This window comes from Triturus cristatus, chromosome 7 (genome assembly GCF_964204655.1).
Source record: "Triturus cristatus chromosome 7, aTriCri1.1, whole genome shotgun sequence".
NCBI classification, from domain to species: domain Eukaryota; kingdom Metazoa; phylum Chordata; class Amphibia; order Caudata; family Salamandridae; genus Triturus; species Triturus cristatus.
The window spans coordinates 1,397,314,829-1,397,330,858 of record NC_140590.1 but is presented as its reverse complement, the minus strand read 5'-3'; the positions used below and the strand labels follow the sequence as shown (position 1 = coordinate 1,397,330,858).

Below are 16,030 nucleotides of genomic sequence, written 5' to 3'. Positions count from 1 at the left end.
CCAAGACACAAATTCTGAGATCTCTTCTTGATTACTTGTCCACATGAAAAATACATTGTCTATGTATCTAGACCATATATTAACCGATTCACTGAAGGGAGCGATCTCATTGTCAATGTATCTTGATTTAAAGAGAGCCATATAGATGTTAGCCACTGTGGGGGCACAAGAGGCCCCCATACTGACTCCCTTAGTTTGTTTATATAGGACCCCATTGACCTCAAAAGTGTTCTCTTGGAGTACCAATGCTAGACAATCTAGTATATATGTTCATGGACAAGCTCTGTCAAATGTCTCCATGAACCATTTTACGGCCACAATAGCACCCCGTTGTGGTATATTACTATATAAGGCCTCAATGTCCATAATGACCATGATATCAGTTGAAGCATTAAAGTGAAGATGTTCCACTTTGTTTATGATGTCACGAGTATCTTGAATATAGGACGGTATCTTAGGGACATGAGGTCTCAACAAGGTTTCTATATATTTGGAGAGGGGCTCTGTAACTGAACCAATCGTGGTAACGATAGGTCTAAAAGGTGGATCTGTACTGTGCTTATGTATTTTGGGAATACCATAAATTGCAGCCATCTTTGGTTTTTTCAATATTAAGATACTCCCATTCTTTGTCACAAATATAGTTATGTCTCAGTGCTTGTGTGGTGATAGTGAGCACTAGCTTTTGAACTCTTTTGGTGGGGTCACTTTTGATGGGAACATAATGCTGTCTATTATTGAGCATTTCTTCCATCTTTTGTGTATATTGCTTAGTGTCCATAAGGACTATGCCTCCACCTTTGTCACAACTTTTTATTGTTAGATCCTTATTAAGAGCAAGCTCTTTCAGTGCTACATTTTCTTCTCGTGTGATGTTAAAAACTGGGGCCGGAATATGTTTCATTGCTGTAGTTAGTTTTTTTTAAACTACATGTTCGAAGATAGCTATCTTCTGGGCTACTTGTTCCAGGGATGATAAGAAGGTGGACTTAGGTGTTAGTCCAGATATATTTTGTGTTAATGGCATGGTATTGTCTTGTCCTTCAAAAAAAACGTGTAACCTGATCTTACGAAAGAAGATCATCAAATCTTGTAGAATTTCGAATTGATCTGCTTTCGTGTGAGGGACAAAGGATAGTCCTTTAGTAAGGGGAGATTCAGTAGGAAGATCCAATACTGGACTACTCAAGTTAAAAATAAGAATATCGTTTAGTCGTGCCAATACTGGCCGTGTCTCGTCACCAAGTATTGGTTCTCGTTCTGATATGAGTATTGGTTCTGTGCCTGCTGATAATGGCTTTGAGGTGGAGGGTATTGCTGATTTTGGGGTGATAGATATTGTTGATTCTGAATGTGTGATTGGTTCCCCCTGAATCTGGGCTGGTATCACGTTCGCCAGCGAGTGCGTTGGTTTCCTTGCCTGGCTAAAAAAGAGGGGCGTTCACCCCTGACACCTTTAGCCATATCCCTTCCTGGGCCTTGTTCTTGATAGTAATTATACCCCTCTCCATCTGAATCTGATGTATCTGAAAAAGTGGTTGTTTTTCTAAGGGGCCTGTTGTATGTAGGCTGATGTTGATCTTCACCACTCGGTTCTTGTTGGTAAAAATTGTCATCTAGATATGGATAGACTTTCTCCTCACTTGCAAATCTGATATTCTTTTTCAATTTGTCTGTCTTTCTTTTTAATAGGTAATCATTATACGAGTTCATGTCTTTTTCTACCTCTTCAAGGAGTTTAGTAGCGTCTTCTAAGGCCTGGCTATTTTTAATCTTTGCTTCAAGTGTTTGTTCTTCCTTTAAAAGGGTCTGAACTATTTCCTTAGCCGTCTCGATGATGAAAATCATTAAATCACGAGAACATCTGTTGGCTATACGAGACCAACGTTCTAATTTTTTTTAAATTTGTACAAAAAGGCCAGGTATGTTCTTGACTCTAAAGTCCTTGCGGAATCACACCTGCTTTGAGGTATTCAAGCATGCACTGACCATGCAGTTCTATTCTTTTTACCTTTTTCTTCAAGGCTGTTAGTTTATATATATTGTCATTACCTGACGTAGTGGTGTTAGTCAAGGTTCCGCCTCTGGCTGATTCTCCTACAAGTGAGGCAAAATCCTCATCGTAAAAGCCAAAAGTTTGTAGTTTGTCCGTGGCTGAAAAGGAAAAAGATGAAAAAAAAAGAAATGAACCATGAATTACAACTGATAAACCTAACTAAAAAGGTAGAAATCAATTCTGGACTGTATTTATGTTTTATCTACGCAAATGACCCAATGAAGTGCTTTACCTGGAAGCAAAATAAGGTGTAGACAGATTAGTCAGATATAGGTTAAAGGGAATTGAAAATGATTAGTTGTGACAAAGAAAAGATGGATAAAATAAAAACTACACTAACAACCCCGCACAGACAGGCTGTGGAGAAACTATATGTGAAAATAGGGGTACCCCTGAACAGATTTCCTAAATCAGGGTCAAGAGACTGTATGTGAATAAACCATTTAGGAAATGGATAAAAAGTGGACTTATAATAAACAAAACTAATGCATGACCAGAAAAAGAAAGATATCAAAAATATAATTTTTATTATTTTTAGAAACCAAGTATTTGTTAAGAATATTTTTAAATATTTTATCTGAACAGAAAAAGGAGAAAACAAAAAACTACATCAGTAGCAGTATTGATAAATGCACAATTTCATTCTTGGCCTATGTCTTAAGTGCAGGATAACAATATATGATAGTTACTAATGATCTTCAGTCATACTCATCCATTCATACATGGCCTAATGGTACTGCATATTGCTGTATGTCAAACATGATATTGTAATAATAGACATAGGAAAAAAAAATTCAGTTATAAACAACCTAACAAAGTGATCATGGCTAACGTTATTCGTGTCTACGCGCTTTTCGGCGGTACGCCTTCATCAGGTAGCCATGTGGTCTAATGAAATCTAAAAGAAAACAAGCATTGCCATAGCCAATAGGTCTCGCCTTTGGGATCTTCTAAGTGTTTAGCCATGCAACAGTTGCATAACTAAATACTTATAAGGTCCCAAAAGCGAGACCTATTGGCTATGCCAAGCGGCCCTGCGGCCACGAAAGTGATCCAGATCACGATCAAACATCAAAGCGGCCGCAAAAGTGAAAGTAATCGCGGTAAAAGCGGCGCGCGCGCCCGCGCACATGCACTGTAGCTCCAGGCTGGCCTGGTAGCACTTTTTGGAGCCCTCTCAATAAGTCTCGCCAGACCAGCGCATGCGCTGGGTCAGGCGAGACCTAAACATGAATATAAGTAATGGTTCTGGTCACACATTAAGAGTTCTACTAGAGTTTTCTGCTATAATATAAGTCAGAAACAATTGTTAACAAGCATTGAAAATGCAATAGGCCTCGCCTTTTATTAAGTTAAAGCCATTTGCTTTGCTAATGGTATTATATAGCAAAGCAAATGGCTTTAACTTTCAAAGGTGAGACCTATTGCATTTTTTATGCTTTTTTTATTTTTTTTACCGTGCTTGACTCTGTGGCTCAATGTCGTAGTTTTACAAGAATTTAAAGGCACCGGGTGTCCGGTCTATGACCTGGAAGCTAGAACCGACAATTCATGTTAGGAACTTACAATTATGTTTATGTGTGACAGTCCCCTTATACAGGAGGGCACACACAAATCATGACTAGGTACCCAAGGGTGACCAAACACAACCTAATGCCACTCAACCAGACAACTGAGGGCAGGAGGAAAGAGGCAGGGACCCACACACAGACAACTGAGGGCAGGTGGAAAGAGGCAGGGACACACACACAGACAACTGAGGGCAAGAGGAAAGAGGCAGGGACACACAAACGGACAACTGAGGGCAGGAGGAAAGAGGCAGGGACACACAAACAGACAACTGAGGGCAGGAGGAAAGAGGCAGGGACCCACACACAGACAACTGAGGGCAGGAGGAAAGAGGCAGGGACACACAGACAACTGAGGGCAGGAGGAAAGAGGCTGGGACACACACACAGATAACTGAGGGCAGGAGGAAAGAGAAAGGGACATGTATGTGTGTTTGAATGTATGTACTCATATTAGCTAATAACATGTATGTATATATGTATGTATGATATCATATATGTCTGCTAGAGAGCAGCGGAGCACAGAAAAGTACACATGGTCCCAAGTCATCGCTCCAGTTCATTGACAAGGCTTGTGCTTAAAAGGCGCTGCTGGAGAGGGTGGTGGGATGGGGACTGGGTGACACCATCCTGGGGGGGGGGGGGCGCAGAGGTAGATGGGTGGGGGATGAGCCCCTGTTGTTTTGTGGTGTAAGTATCTCATTACCGTCCTCTTTTACATCAACTCCCAAACTGAGTCAGTAGAACCAGAGACACTTTAAAATGCTGAGGAGAATAGTGTATGTAGGTGAATAGATTCTAATCCATCCTTAAACATGCATGAGGAGTAAAATAATGCCATACGCTCGTGCTCACACTGGCAAGTGGCTACAGATACTCCTTGCAGGATGCACGTGTTCCAGAGGCCCACGGAGCAATGCTCCCACAGACCGTGGAGACACAGTTCCCACGGCCGCTTCGAGCTACAGAAAGGTTCCCATGCAATGACCCGCCGGGGCCACAGTACTCATGTTTCAGGATGCCCAGCAGCCTCTTGCCCACTCTCCGCCCTAGGCCCTCTCGCTCCTTGCCATAGTAGCTGAAGTCCCCCTCCATCATCTCGCTCTCGGTCGTGCTCTCCGGGCGCGGGTCCCTGATCATCGGCTCCGCCGGGGCCATCTCCTGCTCTTTGGACTCCTCCTTACCGCGCCTGAAGTGCCCCATGGCAGCGCCGGAGTGGTGTGCAGCACAGGGGAGGGCGTGCAGCGCCGGGGAGGGCGTGCAGCGCCGGGGAGGGCATGCAGCGCCGGGAATGTTCTCAAGGGGTGCTCTGCCCAAGTGTGCAGCGCTGGGGACGGTGGACGGCGTTGTCTGCAGAGCGGGCCTGTCCCTTCAGCTTCCAGGGGGCAGCTCTGGGTGCAGCGCTGAGGCTTGTGTGCTGGCCAAGGCCTCGTCTGACTCGCTCTCACAGGAATGGTGGATACAGAGTGAAGGGTGCGTGAAGGAAGCAGAGGGGACACGGGGCCGGGTGGGCAGAGAAGAACGCCGAGGAAAGGAGCTTTTGAGGGCCAACAGGGTGCACGAGGGCAGCGCATGGGGCACTACGACCTCTTTATCATGCTCACAGTGTGGAGGATGCCCGGGGGAGGGGTCGCGGGATCCTCTTGAGCCTCCAGCCCCTGCTCATTCCAGAAATCTCCTGCTCAGACCGAGCTGACGAGCTCTAGCCCCTCAGCAGATGTTGGCGCTCAGGGTGTGCTCCGGGCCCACATCGCACCAAGTCCCCCTCGTGTGACGTGGTCAGTTAGGGCTGGGGTACTTGATGGTGTCAGGGCAGAAGGAGGGGGGGGTTAGTCAACAGCAAACCAGAAGGCGTACCAAGCCTTCCATTTAAAACCCGTGACGAGCGCATCTAAATGAAACAAGCTAGACCCAGGTAGCCCGCGCTCAGTGACAAAACAAGCAACGCTAACAAAGCCTCCCGCTTTTTTTTCTCTTTTAGAGCCATCCCAGTTGGACTGGCTCGCCTGACTAGTTTCTTATCTTTATGGGGCCATGTGTTTGGCCCCATAAAGATAAAAAAACTTTTACGCCAGCAGTAAGTCGGGGCAGCCATTCCAACTTGGACGGCTCTAAAAGAGAAAAGTGTACGTCACTAGACGCTCTTTTCCAACGGCTGGCCACCGTTTAGCATAAACGGTGACGCCAGCCAATGGAAAAGAGGGGCGGGGCTTAAAGTCCACTAGAGAAATCTCCTCAAACCATTAAATCTCGCCAGCGAGACTGTGCATGTCTGCGCAGTCTTACGCCAGGCGAGACCTAAAAAGGAAGGTTAAAATGTCACAAGAAGTAGAAATTCAGTATTTACAGTACGTTTTTTTGTTTAAAAAACTAATAGGTAAAGATGACAGACAAAATAAGAACAGATTCCTAGCTATAGCCAGGAAGGGTGCATAAAAAACCAATCACCGTGAGATTTTGGAAAGAAGATGGCGAAAGGAGGGGAAAAAAGAGAAGAAGACACCATTAGAACAGGAAATAATTGTTTCTGACTTATATTATAGCAGAAAACTCACCGCCGAAACGTGCGTAGGCATGAATAACGTTAGCCATGATCACTTTGTTAGGTTTTTTACAATTGAATTTTTTGTTCCTATGTCTATTATTAAAATATAATGTTTGACATACAGCAATATGCAGTACCATTAGGCCATGTATGAATGGATGAGTATGACTGAAGATCATTAGTAACTATCATATATTCTCATCCTGCACTTAAGACATAGGCCAAGAATGAAATTGTGCATTTATCAAAACTGCTACTGATGTAATTGTTTGTATTCTCCTTTTTCTGTTCAGATAAAATATTTAAAAATATTCTTCACAAATACTTGGTTTCTAAAAATAATAAAAATTATATTTTTGATATCTTTCTTTTCCTGGTCACGCATTAGTTTTGTTTATTATAAGTCCACTTTTTGTCCATTTCCTAAATGGTTTATTCACATACTATAAACCAAGCACTATCAGTGCAGAAAGCAAGCAATAATAAAAGCAAAAAGTTCGATAAACGCCGGAAAAACACTGTTTCTGTTGTTTTTTATAGCCCAAAAATGTGTAACCCCTGATAACCACTGTTTTTTTAAGGTATTGAAATCACTTGAAAACACTGAAAAAACCCCACCAGTATTTACCAAAAATAGAAACTGAAAACAGGAAAGCCTAATTATAAATTACTTGTAATATTTACCAGTAAAGTTAGATGTACATCATTGATTGATCATTGTTCACTGTGCCTCTTTTCTCCCCTCAGGTGGCTGGCCGTGTTGCGGAGGAGCGAGGTGCAGTGTTGGGCCATGAAGTTGGATACTGCATTCGATTCGATGACTGCACAGATCCTTATGCGACTCGAATTAAGGTGAAATGCTTAAGTAGGGGAATAGCAATACGTTAGTGTTTTAAAAATGGTCTAGCTGTCTTAACGGAGTCCTGAGAAGCGTGTGTGCGATTGGCTTAGTGAAGCAGTGTACCCTTGATGATTTAGGAGCCTTTTTAGGAAACCACGAGTTAGCAAAGTGTGGCTGTCTGAGGTAAGTAAATGTGTGTGTGCTTTTCATTTTTAAGGGATTAAAAGATCTCAAGGATTTATGTGATAGAATGTATTCCTGTTTGTTTGAGTAGATTTGATTCTAGAAAAATTATGAAGAGAAGCATTGGCACTCACCTACCTGATTATTGCATATCTTACAGCGCCACAGTTTTCATCCGAAGAGGAGAATTATTTATCATTGGTCTAAGGCATCTAAAGTGCTACCGTCCCCTAAAAGGTCTTACCAAATACATAGGTAGAGTTTTGTTGTAAAGACTGGTAATGCAGCACTAAACCAATGATATAATGCTTAACTTACCAGGATGATAATCAGCCCGGATGATAAAGAGAAAGTATTTGATAGGTTTTTTAGGATGTGATGCTTAGCGCCACAAAGATAACCTTAATTTGATGGTATTGTGTAGAAATTATGATTTAATGGTTTTTCAGCATAACATTTTTAATATTTGTGCTTAGTAACCAAAGCTGGAATTAATCAGTGAGTGGTAAACTATTTTCAAACAAGCGTTCACAAAGCCATAGGTTTGACATTTGTAGTGTTCTTTTGGCTTTGCCAGTGCTTCAATGTGAACTGTGGAACGAGCAAAGACTAAATCATCTGAAACATTGATGCTACAGAAAAAAGGGTGGTTTTCTTTTCTGCATCAGTTCTTTTTCAGATGCTTTTGCGAAAGTTAATTTCTTAGTGCTGCAATCACACAGAGAAATCTTGCAGTGGAAAAACAATAAAAGAGTATGCAGAATATTTTTCCAAGATAGCTGATGTATTTATAGTAATTTCTCGAGCTACACAGGAGCACTGGGGAGTGAGCACTGACAAAAGCATCTGAAAACTAGATGTTACAGAAAGAAAAACAACCCTTTTTTCCTGTGCAAGCCATTTGTCAGCACAGACTCCCTTTTGAACTGGGTTGTTCCCCGACTGTCGAACCCCCTCCTCTCCCCCGCCCACCCCCTCCCCCCCAAAAAACTACTGTATCATTACAGTAGAGGTGAAAGGACATACCCAAATAAGCAATAGAAAAACTTTATATCTGAAATGCTCCTGTAGGATGATCTAAGATTTGATTGACAATGTCACAAGGTTTGACTGAAGGTTTTGGAGTAAAGATGCCAGCGACTGAAGTAGGCAGACAAAAAGCCCCTTAAAGTAATTTTAAAATACTTAAACTATATATTCGCCATGAATGCTACATGATAATACATGTCAAACCTAAAAAGTGAGACATTACTGCATTGATCAGCTTATTTGAAGTATCTATATAAAAGATAAGCCTCAAATCAGTCAATTTAGTTCGCATATACACGAAGAAAATTGTCTTATTTTGTTTTTTGTGACAAATAATTTAAAAAAGGAAGGGTGTTTAACATTTGTGACTAAATTATTACGTTTCTTGAACGTAGCTGCTCATAATTTGGAAATACGTTTGAATAAATCGAATTTTAGCTTAGAAATATGTTTACATTCTCAGTGGTGAAAAGTGCTAAAAGGGAAACACATTTTTATCAAGCAATGAATTGGTGGTGGTGTTTACATAGAAAAAGACTGTGTGTTTTTGCAGGTGTTAACGCTGTATAAGGACTATATTAAAACCTACTGACTGTTGTAAGAAGTACCAGTGTTTCCAAACTAAATCAGCGTCTCTCATACAAAACAGCGAGGCCACAAAACAATCGTTGACTTATAACAAAAGCAGGCCACTTTTTTATATTGTTTAGTAATTCTGAGTATTAACATTTTGCAATGCTTGCACTTAGTTTAACTAGTACCTGCTCTTAGCTAAAATATCGGCGTGATCTAAAAATTCACTGTTCCTTATTTGTTGTGTGTTAGTATGTATTTTACAGTGTTTGCATTTTTGGAATAATAACTACCATTACATTCATTTTTCTAATTGAAAAGAAGAAGATTATTACAATGGCCTCTTAGGCATAGCATGTACTGCTGTTTTAAGTGCAGGAGTTACCAATAAAGCTGGTGCTGGCACTCTGTGAAGTGGACCTTTTAGACTGAATTTTTACATTTTCGCCTTCCTTTAACTATGGTTTACTTTTAGAGCTGCATGTTCTCACTTTCACTGATCTCTAAATAAGTATGATTGCCTTATCTTCAAGAATAAAATAAAGCGATTACTAACACCTGTCATAAAATTACATTGATGTACTCATAGCCCTTCTAGCATTTCTGACTCATAGATTTATTGTTAAGTGAAATTCACATGATAATAGTGGTTATAGGCGGAAGCCCTCCAGCATTATATGACTCATTAGATCAGGAGAGTTAGACCATCTGTTGGCGTAGTGTGTACAAGGGGCAACATGTTGTTGAAAATTCCCATTTTGCAAGCCAAAATACCAAGCATTACCTTTTGCTGAGTGTGTTTAAGAGGATGAACAGGACGAAACGTGACTGATATATAATTCTGTTTAGTTTTTGACAGATGGAATGCTGGTTCGTGAAATGATGTCAGATCCATTGCTAAAGAAATACAGGTACAGAGCTGCATTAGCCCTTCAAAAAAGGAATTCCTACACTTTGCATTTGAACTCAGATAAATCATTTAATTATCTTCCTATAGAAAAGCAGCCCACATGATTTTCATCTACCTTAAGGTGCTAAGAAGCTTTTTGAACTCTTTCAAGGCCCCATTATGAAAACGCCCTTCAATGCTAACATGCAAATTGAGAAATCTCCTCACACTGTAAATGGCGCAGAAGGTTATCAGTGAAAGCCTAGCTAGAATCTCTAATTAATTTCATTTGACAATATTAGAGAGATTGACATGTAACTAAGGAATTTATGACTAAATATTATGAACTTCTAATTTAGTATTTAAACAAGTTTCAACTATGTAAAGAAAACACATACTGCATCTGGTCCATGTAAGATTGCAAGAGGGATCAAGTTTTTTGCTTGTAACATTTATTTAACCTTCCTTCCAACTTAGTGACCTTGGTATGCTTACAAGCAGAGGAAACCAAAAGGATCTATAACTACCCTGATTAATATTTAACGGTGAGGTTGAAAGCAAGTTTGATGCTCAGTGTGAGTTAACGCTTTAGTGTGAGATAATCTAGCATGAACTGCAAGAAACAATGTCCAAGTATATAGACTTCATTTCTACAATGAACTATTTACCAAATCATATATACAAAAAGCATTTACTATTCATTTATTTGGTGTTTGAAGTAGAGCTCATGTGGAGCACAAACCGTCTCCTTCATGACGTAAATACAACACAAATGTAATAGGACAGACAGAAGGTTTCCGTAGCCTTTTTAAAAAATTAATCTGTTACAATAAAGATGAAGACTCCAGTACAGGTGAGATCTTCTTTTTTCCACCTCCACAGTACACATCCAGCAGCTGCTCTGCTAGAGAAGGTTCTTTCATCAACATTCTAAGGTAGCCTCCCGGCCAACAGTAGGGAAATACCAAAAGCGGAAAGGAGGAGGGGGGAAGAGAAGGGAAGAAGGTAGGAAGGTTCCAAAAGGAGAAAAGAGTAATAGAAGAAGGAGGGAAATAAACACGCAGTAAAAGATCGTAATTATAACACATCTTCCCCCTAAAAGAAGAAGGGAAAAATAAGTAAGCTTACAGTCAACTTAACAAGGGTTAGAATTATGGAAGTCTGAAGTAAACACAAACTAATAAGTCTTAGTATCTTTCCTGAAAAAGGTTACAGGGTGAATAAGCAAGTGGAACTTAAAGAGTTTCTAAACAGGTTTAGAGGATCTTGACAGCCTATCCATGCTCCAGCTTTGTCCATTTTCAAGAGTGACTGTAATCTGCTTTACCTCCACAATCTTCATTGGTTCAAAGAATTTAGATTAACTTTCCCCACTTCTAACTGACACCCAGTCTCCAATTGCCCATTTCTGTTCTTTTGTACCATGTTTGATGTCATAGTAACGTTTGTATTTATTCTGGTTAGCAACAACTCTTCTGCTTCTCTCTTCATCATCCTGCTCCACAATTTCCCCCCCACCAATCCAATTGGGGAAGAATTTAGTGCCAGGTTTCCTCCCTCTTAGGGACGAAAATGGAGAGGTGCCAGTTATATGATTTGGAGTGGTATGATATGCTCATAACATTTCTTGCAAAACTTTCTCAACTGGCAATTGGTTATAGCATGCAAGTTGGATGTCGTTCTTTGACCATTCTGCTGACCCTTTCAACCATGCCGTTGGCCCTGGGACTATAAAGAGCTGTCTTAAATTGTGTGATGCCTAAATTAGACAAGAACGACGACATGGCTGATGAAGTGTATTGCACCCCATTATCTGTCACAATAGTCGAAGGGATGCCTTCAGATGCGAATGTGTCTCTCAAGAAATTTATAAGTGTCTCTGTAGTAGATTGGTTAACCATCTTGATGACCACCCAGTGAGAATGGTAATCTGTTAAAACGAATGCAAATCATTTAGTAACTCCTTTTTTTGTTGATCGGACCTATGATATCAAGGGCTAGTTTGTCCCATGGTTTGCAAGGTATGGATACCGGAGATCTTCTTTATTCCACCTCCACAGTACACATCCAGCAGCTGCTCTGCTAGAGAAGGTTCTCTCATCAACATTCTAAGGTAGCCTCCCGGCCAACAGTAGGGAAATACCAAAAGCCGAAAGGAGGAGGGGGGGAAGAGGAGGGAAAAAGGTAGGAAGGTTCCAAAAGGAGAAAGGAGTAATAGAAGAAGGAGGGAAATAAACACGCAGTAAAAGATCGTAATTATAACAGAATCTATCAAAGATACATTGTTGTCAGCAATTACCTGGATAAAGTGCTGACAATCAAAATGATGAAATTGATCCAGCTTAATCCTTATTCAGTCATCTAAAGTGGTAAGTAGTTAAATGACTAAATGTTTTGAAGAAAACATAATCTATGCAATGTCATTGACCTTCTAGAATTTCTGCAAAGCAAATCTTAACGCTTGGTATTCAAGAATTAAAGCTGCCTCTTCCAGCAGTAGTCTCTCTTTTCTCCAAATCATTGTAGACGTGAATTTAAAGTACCAACTGATGTCCCTCAGCATGGCTTGGATAACCAATTACTCCATTTGTGACTCTGCTTCTCCAGTTGTAGCTTGGGAAAACAGTCTAAGCTTACTGAGGACAGAGGGGAGGGTGTGTAGTAGCTTTGTAACTCAGATCCAGTGTATGAATAATAGTCACATTCAAGAAATAAAATCAATGCCCTCTTAAAACTATTTACTCATAAACTAGAAATAAGCCACCAAAGTATATTCCATGATTTGCATTTCTCTGATATTTGTTTCCTAAGAAATATTTTCATTTTTAAATACTCTAGGGTAAAATGAAAGGTATGAAAATCCTGAATAAAATGTTCAATCTGCAAGGGCAGTTAGTAGCTAAAAATACTTTTACTTCCATGTTCTGTATAAACATTTGTAAACCTTTGCTTCTACTTGAGATCCGAATCTATTTAATCAAAGCTGATATTGTGGCATTTTTTCGTAGAAGCCATTTTTACTTTGAAGTAATTATTATCCGTTAAGGCTGGAAGAGCTCCTAGTTCAAACAGTATCACGCCAACTTGTACACACAATTTTAGCTACAACTGTTTCTTTTTTTCCATTTCAACTCACTGTTTCCTCATCGTCCAGAGTTTCGTTTGAAGGATCTTGATTTCTCATTCAATAGTCTTGGTCTTTTATAGCATTATGTTCTAGTGTTGGTCATGTGCGTCTGTCCTGGGAAAACATCAGGTTTTAACTGATGTGAAGATCACAGATTTCAGTTGATTTAAGAATCAGGTCATTGCAGGATTGTAGTCCTGGTGTAGTTCTTTTACAGTTGTTGAAATTGTAGTGTTGCAGTTTTAAATATGGTGTTAATGTTTTAAATATTATAGTTCTTTTTTAGGTCGTATGGAAACCCTTTCGCCCCCATGGTTCTGTCACTGCAGCAGGGGGTACTGCAGGGCTCCTTGTTGGGCTCTACCCTTTTTAATCTGTATCTGCGCCCTCTGGCTGATATCATCGAGCGTCACAGGTTTGACATCAGATCATACGCCGATGATACACAGTTGATTGTCACCTTAATACAGAACTCTTCTAGTGTGGTGGTTTCTTTGAGAGCCTTTTTGTCAGGGGTAGCCCAATGGATGGACCTCAACAGCCTAAAATTAAATGTGGGCAAGACCGAGGTCCTTATTTTGAGCAAGCAGTCGTCAATCTGGTCTCTCAATTGGTGGCCATCTATCTTTGGTCCCCTTCCATCATCAAAGCCTAGGGTTAAAAACCATGGCATTTGGTCGAAATGATGAAAACCTTGCCTTTGACTGTCAAATCACAACCTTGGCTAGCAAATGCTTTGGGATTCTAAAATCCCTGAAGAACATCATTCGTCTTCTGCCTGAGTCTGCACAAAAAATGGTGATTCAGGCACTTGTTATCTCCCAGTTGGATTATAGTAACATTCTTTACCCGGGAGTCTCTCAGTGTCAGCTGATGAAACTCCAGCATGTGCAGAATGCTGCTGCCCAGCTTTTGTTAAATTTCTAAGCGAGCCTTTATGAGCTTGCCTCTGAGCAAACTGCACTGGCTCCTGATTAAGAAATGTCTTTCCTTTAAGGCTCTCTTCTATTGCTACCGAGCCTTTAGGAAGGCAGGGGTCAGCTATTTGCACCTGCTTATCAGGTCTTACTCTCCTACCAGGTGTCTCAGGTCCTCTGGGACCTTGCTGGCTGAAATTTCCAGAGTTAAGAAGGTCTGCATTGGGATCAGCTCCTTTTGTTTTTTGGCACCCAAGTTATGGAACTCTCTTCCTCTCTGTCTTAGGCAATTGAAGACAGAGGCTCTGTTCCGTAAACATCTGAAAACATGGGTTTTAAGATAGGCTGTTAGTTCTGTCTAACCTTTCCGTAAACCTCCTTGGGAATTTCTGACTGTGCAGCCCTGAGGCACTTCTTTTGAAGTAACTGTTAACGCTTTAGAAGTTCTATTAATATTATTGTTATTATTATTATTATTAAAATTATTAATTATGATGTTGTAATTGTTTCGCTGTTGTGTTATTGTTGTAAGGTGTTGTGTGATGTAGCGTTGCTGTGTTAAAGTTGTAGTGTCATGGTGTTGTACTCTTGTGCTATTGATATGTTTGTAATGTTATAATGTCATTGTATTACTTACTTTCTTCATGGTGTAATATTGCCTTTGTGTTGGGTATGGTTTTCATTGCTTAGTGTTATAACTGTAATGTGGTAGGTGCAGTGTTTCAGATAATGTTAACTTTGTAATTGAGGTGTTACTGTTTTAGTATTATTGTTGGGTTTTGAGTAGTGTTTGTCTTTGTGTAGTGTAGTATTTATAGTGTTTTCAGTGTAATGCTACTGATACATACAAGTAATTGTCATAATAGAAGTAATGCTGCAGTTGTTTTGTGGGCTTGTGGTGTTTAAGAGACAGTACAAAGAAAATAGGAGCACCTGGGTATGAAGAAAAGCAATTGAATGCTACAAATGAAAGAATCACTCTGCACTCTATTATTGCCACTGCAGATGCTTAAAGTTACACACAGCAGTCATTCGGTTTTGGCCTGGTTTAACCTAAAGTAGCTGATAGAGCTCCCTTACACCTTATATACTCCATTAAAAAGGTTTGGTCTGAATATCATTAAAAAGTCAAGTTGAAATACTGTATTTGTGGTTCAAGTTATTTTAGTGTTAACAAGTTGGAGTGTTGCCCTATTTGTTATGCTTCTTTTTCCAGTGCCAGAGTTGCGGTTGTAGTATAGTGATTGCAGTTGTAATGTTGTCATTTGTGGGTTGTTGTGTTGTAGTTTCATTTCTTGTTTTGTAGTGTGGTGGTAGTGATGCTTTCTGCAGAGAAGAGAAAGTAAGACAGTTGGATCCCTTTTTCCACAGTCCCTTAATATTGCTCGACTTAGGCTAAGCTGTTCTTTAAGAATGTTCTTTAATTACCACTGAATAGCTGGGTCCTATAACTTGGGGCATGGTACTTATTCTGCCGCTGTCATGTTAGCACAATGTTTCTGACGGAAATTGAGGGAGGCGCACCTTCTGTAAAGATAAATGAGCATCGTTCTTATAAATAAATATTTTTATGAAATTGGCAATGGGAATGGACCTCGTTCACATGTTAAATACTGGCGAAAAGTCAACTGGACTTGAGAGCGCAGCAAAAAATACATTATGTGTTACTCAAAAACATGGGTTTGTTTAGAGATTGTTTTCCAGTCATTCCTGAAGTGCCCCTTTACTGCAGGTAGCGTTTGAAGCTGTGCTGACGTGATTTCAGTAGGTATTGTTCTTGTGTTACTTGTTGAGTTTCGTCCGATTTCAGTGTGCTTGGTCTGTCTTGATCTTGTCTTTGCTTGTTCCATTCACAGCGTCCTAATGTTAGATGAAGCGCATGAGAGAACCCTTTATACAGATATCGCCATCGGCCTATTGAAGAAGGTGAGAGGCCTGCGACATTTCCATTAATTGAACTTAAGCACTGACAGTGTCACTGGTTGCAGTCTCTTTGGTGCTGCTCACATGGCCAAGGGAGAGGTAGAATAGATCGGAGAGTCAAAGTGCCAGACACCGCTGTGAACTCTTATGGTGAAATTCTCCTTGACGGAAATCTTGCAAATCATGTGCAACTGTAACAACTATGACAGCAACACTAAACCAAATTCCATATATATGATGAACTTTGTGAGTTGATAGTAATGCTTAAGTAGTGGCACTCCAACTGTGTGTCACTGTTATCTTGTTTTGCTATGACAGTGAATCTCACACCATTCACATTGTACCTATGACATTGTGTCATACTACATCGGTGGAGCTT

At 40.3% G+C, this 16,030-nt stretch overlaps 1 protein-coding gene across 1 annotated transcript in view; it reads left to right on the top strand.

Annotated features, from left to right (window-relative positions):
- Nucleotides 1–16,030, top strand: part of DHX35 (DEAH-box helicase 35) — a 446,551-nt gene that overhangs the window by 177,385 nt on the left and 253,136 nt on the right. The window contains exons 5-7 of the mRNA XM_085619115.1: nucleotides 6,917–7,021; nucleotides 9,645–9,706; nucleotides 15,585–15,654. Coding sequence (XP_085475241.1) covers nucleotides 6,917–7,021; nucleotides 9,645–9,706; nucleotides 15,585–15,654 — 237 coding nt within the window. The remainder of the gene's footprint in view (nucleotides 1–6,916; nucleotides 7,022–9,644; nucleotides 9,707–15,584; nucleotides 15,655–16,030) is intronic.